This window comes from Sinocyclocheilus rhinocerous, unplaced genomic scaffold (assembly GCF_001515625.1).
Source record: "Sinocyclocheilus rhinocerous isolate Xijiao unplaced genomic scaffold, SAMN03320098_v1.1 scaffold433, whole genome shotgun sequence".
NCBI lineage: Eukaryota > Metazoa > Chordata > Actinopteri > Cypriniformes > Cyprinidae > Sinocyclocheilus > Sinocyclocheilus rhinocerous.
The window spans coordinates 859,695-869,245 of NW_015627897.1; the positions used below are offsets into that span (position 1 = coordinate 859,695).

Here is a 9,551-nt window from a genome sequence, read left to right on the forward strand (position 1 = left end):
CAGAGCAAAAAGTTGCTCTTTTAAAAAAAGAGCTCCAGGGTACGAAGATCAAATTGGAAAATGCTCTACAGCAGCTGGAGGTTGCCCAGGCATCATTGAGCTGTGCATGTGATGGTAAGCATTTAGTTTTGTTTTGTATGTTGCCAAATATATGATTGTCATGTTGTAATTGTGTAATATTTTTGTACTATGTAAATGTATTTTGTGTTTTTTGTTGGCTGAAATACAGTTAAGTGCTCAAACTACTGATCTATAATAGAGAACTGGATTGATTATGTCATAAAAAGTGAAGCAACCATACTGTCATATTGGAATTTTGAAGTATTTACACTCATTCTATTGAGACAATGTGATATATATATATATACATACATGCTCACATAGGTTATTTTACCGATCTCCTTGCTACGTTTCTGGACCTTGATCGTGGTAATTACATTGCTGTCCATGGGAGGGTCAGAGAGCTCTCAGAATTCATCAAAAATATCTTAATTTGTGTTCCGAAGATGAACGGAGGTCTTACGGGTTTAGAACGACATGAGGGTGAGTAATTAATTACAGAATTTTCATTTTTGGGTGAACTAACCCTTTAAGGAGATTCACCCCCCTCCCAAATACACACTTTTTGGTCCTGGGTTTTTTTTTTTATATATATATTTTGATTTAGAGTTGTGTTTAAGGTTCCCTGTTTGGGTTATAATTGGCTCTTTTTCTATTGACGTAGACTTCTTTCAGCGCTGTTCCACTTGTTTGTATGTCAAGATTTTTGTATGGGTATATATTTCTTTTTACATAATCTTTTGTACATGTATAGTCTTTGTACTTTGTATATTTTGGAGTATATTAGGTTTTAAACATTGTTTCGTATATTTCTGCCATTCAATCTTTAGTTTAACTGATTAGTTTTAACCAAATTATTATTATTATTATTTATTTATTTATTTTTAAATATATAATTCTATTTCATTTATCATGTGTTGTTTTTTGTTTTGTTTTTCTGGTGCAAAGCTGATTGTTTGTCTGTTATTCTGTATATTAAACAATCTCAAAACAATAAAAATTTGATTAAAAAAATAAATAAATAATGGAACACTTAAATGTAGAGAGAGAAATTGTCATATATATATATATACATATATATATATATATAAATATACATACAATCCACATCTTTTTACTAAAATAACTACATATTAAAATTCAATAAAATTTAATGACAAAAATAACACTTTATTACATAATCACATTAATCACGCCTTTTTGTGATAATATGATAATCCAGTGATTAAATACTTTACAAATGAGAGGTACTTATTTCATTATTTTTTTAATTTGCATTTAATGAACACAATTCACAGGGTAAGATTGCAAAAAAAAAATGCAACAAAATACCCCAAACAGTAAAACAGTTCTGATTTAAAATTCTAATTGGAGGAGCCGCTTTGGAAACCATTGTAAAATAACCAGCATGTGCACATCTGTGTCTGGCATCAACAAAGCACCACAAGGTGTCAGAGTTGTGTTCAAATGCTATAAGTACAGTAATATTGCAGGAAACACGTTTCACAATGCACAGTGTGCAAGATTGTGTGACTCAAAGAGAGATAGAGTTCTCGAGATTGACCAGCATTCCTTCGCGCTGCAGTGGGATTTCCGTAACCGTCTGCCTGTGGTTCATGTCTGTGCATGCGTGCGCTTGACTGTCGGTATGTGCGGACGTTACCGAAAGTGGACTCCTCGCCCAGTTCCCGTCCATATCGCAGCATGCAGTCTCCTAAAAGCCCTTCAGTCTGTGGATAACCCGTCGTCTTCACCTGCCCTCTGATTTTAGACACGGTGTTGAGCATTCCCAGTTTGGCTCTTGATGCTGTGCGGATACACGACATACACTCATGACCACACCAGAAATCATAACACTGCACTCCAAACATGAGTCACTGACTGAGAAATTACAGTAATTTAGTAGCAGCAGTGGAGGCAAGAAAGGCAGTGCCTACTCAAAAAATTAAAAATAAATAAATAAAAAATACTGCATGAGAAAATAATCAACACCACCAAAAAAAAAAAGTCAAAATACAAGATTAAATAGTGTGTAAATCAATTATATTGTGCAATAGTGATGAAGCTTCAAAGGGAGGTGAGTTTACTGTGTTCTTCTCATTGAGTGAGATAATCATTTTAATGCCATAATGGGCAAAAATCATGTTTGAACAGGTCAGCCTGAATGGATCAAACTAGTGGTAATAATGGATTTAATTACATTAGTTAACAACTTAGCCACTCAACATTGTTGATTAAGTTTAAAGGAACACTCCACTATTTTTTAAAATAGGCTCATTTTCCAACTCCCCTAGAGTTAAAGGGGTCATATGATGCGATTTCAAGTTTTCCTTTCTCTTTGGAGTGTTACACGCTGATTGTGCATAGATAAGATCCCTGAAGTTGCAAAGACTAAAGTCTCAAAACCAAAGAGATATTCTTTATCAAAGTTAAGACTCTGCCACGCCCCCCTAAAACGGCTCTACAGCTAAAAGTGCTACCGCCAGACCCGGAGATCAGCTGAATGGATTCGAAAACGGTAAAACTCAACTGTTTAACTGTAGGGGAGTTGGAAAATGAGCCTAATTTCAAAAATAGTGGAGTGTTCCTTTAAATCAAACTGCACTAAAAAACTGTGAGTGAGCTTGAAATAAAGGTCCACCACCATCATGCCATGAAGTGTTAACCAAGCATTTGATGACTGATGGTATGAATTTTTACTGTATTATTGTAGTCATTTTTAAGAAATGTTAAAATGTTTAAAAAAAAAAGTTTGGGGTCAGTAAGATTTTTTAAGAAAGTAATAACTTTTATTAATTATGAATAGGATTGATGTTTCAAATAAATGCTGTTCTCTTCAACTTTCTATTCGTCAAAGAATCCTGGAAAAACAGGCATCACAAAAATATTAAGCAGCTCAACTGTTTTCAACATTAACAATAAAAAGGAAAGTTTCTTGAGCAGCAAATCAGTATATTAGAATGATTTCTGAAGGATCATGTGACACTGAAGACTGGAGCAATGATGCTGAAAATTCAGCTTTGATCACAGAAATAATTTCATTTTATAATATATTAACATAGAAAACTGTTATTTTACATTGTAATAACATTTCACAATATTGCTGATTTTACTGTATTTTTGATCAAATAACTGCAGCCTTGGTGAGCAGAAGATAATTTTTTCAAAAACATTGAAAAATCGTACCAACCCCAAACAGTGGTATAATTCTGCTCAGAATTTTTAATAAAGTTTTAATAAATAGTACAGTAGTATAAACATACTATGTTATTATAGCATTTTGTTAAGTATAAGGCTAGTGTTTCACAAGACTTCAACCCTGTAATCAAACTAGAACTGGAAGGCCTCGCCTCCTCATTTCAGAAGTCCACTGCACACTGCTGCTTAGTAGGTGGTGTTAATGATATTTAATGACTCAATGAAATCATAAGTGTTATGAATATATCAGATCTGTGATTCATACCTGGGTTTGGCTGAAGGTATTCTGTGGTTTTCGTTATAAGTTCAAAAACAGACTTGTTGGTGACTTCTATTTTCTGTAGAGGTAGGAAAAGGTAAGGGTAAATAAATATATTTGTCATATAAATCACATGTGAAGAGGGGCTAATTTCTGCTGTTTTTTTCTCACCCGCTCCATTTCCATGAAGTCTTCATCAAGCTTTGTCCCTTCTGCCCCGCTTATCTTCTCTCTCAATAACTAGAAAGAGAGAGAGAGAGAGATATTAGATCAGAAACAGGAAGAAGTGACATTAGGTAGGAAGAAATTGCATAATGTTTCCCTGTGTGTACACACTGGGGTGGGCGGAAGAAAAAAATAAATCAATAAAGAGCCTCCATCATAGTTTATTGTAGAAATGATACCTGATGTCACAGGTCTGAATTTAGTTTTGTGTGTGTGTTGAAGCAGCAGTGATAAGATGATAAAAAAATGATATTTCATGATGCACATTTATTATTATTATCCTCATAATTTTCATTCAAAATCTAGTTTTACATCACATATTACAATATCAGCTAAAAATTATTATTAGTATTATAATTATAATTTCAAAAAAAAAATTATTATTATTAGTAGTAGTATTATTATTACTATTATAATTTCTTTCCATTTTAAGTACCAAATCACTTTATTTTACATAATTATTATAATATCAGCTAAAAATGTTTCCTTTAAGAGCACATTTATTATCATTATTATTATTTAAAATGTATTTCCACATCACTTATTATAATATCAGCTAAAACAAAATTAACCTTTTAAAGGGTTAGTTCACCCAAAAATGAAAATTAGCCCATAAATTACTCACCCTCAAGTCATCCTAGGTGTATATGACTTTCTTCTTTCAGACGAATCCAGTCGGAGTTATATAAAAAATTGTCTTTGATCTTTCAAGCTGTTTAATGGCACTCAGCAGGTGTTGCATGCATCAGTCCAAAAGAAGCTTCATTTGCTCCTGTTAACAAACGTTGGTTTTCACGAGACGCATCGGCGCATGCGCAACGCTGACCTCATACGTCATCCTCCCGGAGCTGCTTCTCTGTACAACTGTTGGCACAAGCTACATTAAAGTGCTTATTATGTTTTGAATATGGATATTTTTCTTACAAAAACGCATCAATTCGCAACAGGAGGCCTTTGTTCACCCCCCGGAGCCATGAGAGACACTTTTTTAATGGATGGGCGCTTTTTATTTCACTTCTGTTGGACTGATGCACTGCAACACCCGCTGAGTGCCATTAAACAGCTTGAAAGATCAAAGACCATTTTTAATATAACTCTGATTGGATTCGTCTGAAAGAAGAAAGTCATATACACATAGGATGCCTTGAGGGTGAGTAATTTATGGACTAATTTTCATTTTTGGGTGAACTAACCCTTTAAGGGCACATTTATTGTTAGTATTATTACTGTTATTATTATTGTCATTACTTTTCATTTCAAATATAGATTCACATCACTTTATTTAAAACAATTATTATAATATCAGCTATTTATAAGTTATCAACCATAGCAAGTACAAAAATTATTATTAGTTTATCTGTATTAGCCAGAATCTTAATATCATTTGTATTGCATTGTTATATAATTGGTGCACTATTGTTGTGACTTTAGAAACACACACACACACACACACACACACACACACAACTAGGTAGCTATCATTATGTAACAGTCCATGAGTGCCCACAAAAGGAAGAGGAATTATGCCAGTTTGTGAATGGGCTTCACGTAGCGTCACTGGTTACGAATTGTGCTACACATAACAATTCAGACTAGTTATAAGTACCACTAATAATCACCAAGAGGATTAACATATCTTGAATAACAAAATGAAAATTAGGTTAACATTTTTGCAATGCAGGTCAGTGAGAACAGATTTGAAAAAAAAGAGAGAAAATAGATGACACAAAATGAATAGTGCTGTACATATTTGTATGGAAAACACATATTTTTAGTTTTGGTTTGTACTTTTAATATTTTCAACTGTGCCTTAAAGCAGGTTAATTTACAGTCAAAACTTTTCAGAAAGGCTTGAGCGTGCTGACAGCATGCTGTCCAAAAGTCCAACAGTTACACTTCAAGAATGGTAAAAGCATCTGTAAAAAATGCCTTCACATTAAATTTTAAAATAAATCCAAATAAATTCTGTCTTCAAACTTCTAACTTCAAACCCAAATGTCAATGTGCAGTGCTGCTCATCTATTTTCCTTCCATAATCAGAGTGAAATAGAATATTAAACAAGAAAAAAAATTGATTGGATCATGGAGCCAGGATGTTCGAGAAATCCATTTCATCAGCTGAAAAGGAAATTTAATTACATTTTAATGAAAACTTTCAACAATTTTTTTTGCACACTGAAGGACTGCACAAAATAAAACCTAAATGTTTATATATAAAAATGTTCCATTATGATTTCATGTTGACTTTAAGCCCATTTATTAACTAAATATCTGTCAATTACCTTATTGAGAGGCTGCAATTATCTGTGTATAGCACTAGACCTGTTTTATTATATAAACCTGACTAGCCACCACCAACTAGATAATTATGAAAACCTGTAGTTTTTCCACACCTAACGCCCCAGTTGTCTAAGCTCAGAAGTTCATCTGTTTCCAAAATGGTACTAAGCACCAACTGCGGCTGTATGAAGTGGCCTACATTTATTCTAACACACACTTGTTAGAGTCAGAATTCTGACCTACTTCTGCCTCTGGTTCATCAACACCGGCCCTGACGGATGCTGTTTGTTTACCACACTGCTGTGCATGAGTGATGAAGGTGTGAGGTCAGAAGGTCTTTGTAAAACTCTCTCTCTCTCTCATTAATGCACGGGTGACTGCAGGCAGAGGTTGTTCAAACACCCACACGAAACACTGTTCAGAACACGCTTGTAATGACAAGACTGTCATGAGCAACACGAACAGCAGAAAGAGTTATGAATCAATCACCGGACTGAATCAGGCCAGATGGCTCATTTACTTACTCACTGAAACACAGGTTATGATGTCTCAAAATGACCCAGATCACAGACATATTCCAACAAGAAGTGCACTTCAAATATTCAAATGATGCACTTATTTTACCCAAAAAACGAAGTGTGGCATGCTGGAAACTAAGAAAGATGGCAAACTACCCTTCTAAAATTCATGCACTATGGTAGAGTACATAGTGCATAGTGTACAATAATCACAATTATTGTCGTTTTAGAATTTTTTTTTTTTTTACATTTCATCAGAATGAATGCACTTTGACTCTGATACAAATTAAGAGAATGTCAACTTGCAGAAAACTGCATAAATGACCAGATGAAAAAAACAGACTTATTACACTGTCATTTCAGAAAAATATAGCATATTTTCAGATCATCAGCACTTTTTTCAGGGCAGAAAGAGTGTGTGCGCATGGTTGCCAGGTTGAGATGTTTAAGTAAAACACTAAGCAGAAAATGTTGGGAAAAAAAACGCTCTGATTGGTTGATTTTAAACTCTTGACATTTGGTAACCGCAAACATGAAAGCTCTTGGAAGTTACCAATGCAAAATGTCAAATGAAAGTGAAAGGCTTTTTGAAAAAAAAAATAATAATAATTGCAGACCATTATGCTTAATCGAAATAAACCAAAAAATCCAGATTAAAATACGATGTATCGTGCAGACAGAATTTGGTACACAACTTTTTCAACTTTTTTTTTGTTAAAAATACAATTATTTTTCTGTAACCTGTTGAAAGATTTTCATTATCATTCTCATATATCTTAATGGAACAGAGCTGTAGAAAAGTTTTCAATTAGAGGGAGATTCAACAAGTGCCAAAAGATTTTCCAGTGTTTGAAACAAATCATTCGTGGTAATAAACTGTGTTTTTATTATACTTAACAGACAAAAATTTAAAAAAGAAAAAAAAATGCAAAACTGCATTAAGCAAATTGTTAAATATATATATATATATATATAGTAAATAAACACATTTTTTTAAACAATTTATAGAATTAAATTATTTTTTAATTAATACAATGTTTTAACTATTTATCTATATGTAGACAGATATATCTATAAATAGCAAAAATAGCTTTGTAATTGTTTATAACTCAATATCAGGAAGAAAAGATCAATAAAAATCATTTCTCTTGATATGATTAGAGATGTGCACTACGACTAAAATCTCTGCCGTTTAAAGCGTAACTGTGTAACTTGTCTAGTCTAAAAGTAAGAAACCCTCAGAAGCCAGTCAAAAACACTGTATATGCATTCCATTTGAAAGACTTAGCTATGCATCAAAGTGTCAAAAAAAAATATTTTATTTTCCGAACTGATCTTATTTACCATCAAACGGTTAAGATTTACAAAACTGACAGCAATAAAATCAGCAGATGTCATTAATGAAAATGCTAATTTAATCCCTGACAGCAGGTGGCGCTTTTGGGCACGCAGAAATACAGCGGTTACCATGGTTACCACTGTAAACAAAGCAGCGCTGTGCTTATAACACTATTTTGTTAGGAATTATAGGGATAGGCTACAACATGAAAAAATGTCAACAAAACTTTTCTGAATAAAGTCGGTTCCCTTTCATTCATAATGTTTCACCCTTTAAACTGGTAAATGCGCTCCCACACATTGCTCATCATGAAGAAAACGCTTGTATGCAACGTCTGAGGTGAAATTAAATGATTTAGTTTTCTGCTCAGGATATTAACTTGATGATAGTATGACAACCCTTTGCTACTTAAAGGCAGACAGAGGTCTTGGTCTCATAGCAGTTCCATAGACACTAAAAAATTCTCATTTCCTCTTCATGGACAAGCATTCAATTTACTGAGGAATGAACGAAGTGTTCCTCTGTTTAAATGAGGAAGGAAATTGCAACACAAGTCCAGACAGTGACGACACTCAATCCAGCAGGTTGCACTTTCCCTTACAAACAAACATTGCGTTGTGGAACAAACACCCAATTAAATCAAGGGCACAGACATATTCAAAGCTCCAGACGCTTGTTAGAGTCAACAAGTGAAAATAAAAGTTTTCCGTCTGTGAGGGTGGAAACTCACAGAAAGCACATGCAAACCAAACTCTGACCTGGACTCAAAAAAACATGACAGCAGATAGCAAAGCGCTCGCTAATTAGCACCGACAGACAACAGCGTGACACCTTGTAAAACAGAGGCTAAGAATAGAAAGAGTGATAATGTCTTTCAAAGCTGTGATCTCTCCAATTAGCAGCTACAGCAAACGACTCCGGCGACGTCACCATGAACCAGTCAGTTTAACAGCAGCACTGGATGATCGCCTGGTGAAAACAGATTAACTTGCTAAACTTGCAGGGGTAGGCAACGTTGGTCCTGGAGTGCAGATGTCCTAGAGTTTAGCTCCAACCTTGAAAAAAACCTCACCTGCCTGTAGCCCTAGTAATTCTGAAGACCTTGATTAGCTTGTTCAGGTGTTTGATTAGGGTTGGAGCTAAACTTTACAGAACAGCGGCACTCCAGGACCGATGTTGCTTAAAGAGTGAAGGTGGAAAAAATGTGTCCATGTTATAACATTTATGTCAGTGATCATGTTCAATTCACCGGTCATTATCACAAAATAAACCTGGAACCATCACTACACAGCTTACCAGATAATGTGTAAATAGTCATAAAATATTGATTTCATTTTTATCTTATCTATTTTTTATGTATATATATATATATATATATATATATATATAATACAAATTATATAAATTCAATTTTATGACTTATTTTAATTATTTCATTAAATTAAAAATAAAAAGTACATCATTTATTAATAATGTACATAAATTATTTAGTTATTCCATAGAGCCCAACCGATATTATCGGCCGATATGAGCCTGTCGCCGATATATCGGTATCGGCGAATATGTCGCCGATATGACCATTTTTTTTACAGAACATATAGCTAACGCAGATTAAATGCTTCTGAATGGTGTAATTACTTAGTTTGTCCAGCAGAGCGCGCTCCATTGTTTG

The 9,551-nt window shown here is 33.9% G+C and overlaps 1 protein-coding gene across 1 annotated transcript in view; it reads right to left on the reverse strand.

Moving 5' to 3' along the window:
• LOC107737012 (endophilin-A3-like) overlaps positions 1–9,551 on the reverse strand; it is a 52,934-nt gene that overhangs the window by 8,354 nt on the left and 35,029 nt on the right. Inside the window, exons 2-4 of the mRNA XM_016548409.1 lie at positions 3,689–3,757; positions 3,524–3,596; positions 1,724–1,867 (exon numbers count right to left, since the gene is read on the reverse strand). Coding sequence (XP_016403895.1) covers positions 1,724–1,867; positions 3,524–3,596; positions 3,689–3,757 — 286 coding nt within the window. The remainder of the gene's footprint in view (positions 1–1,723; positions 1,868–3,523; positions 3,597–3,688; positions 3,758–9,551) is intronic.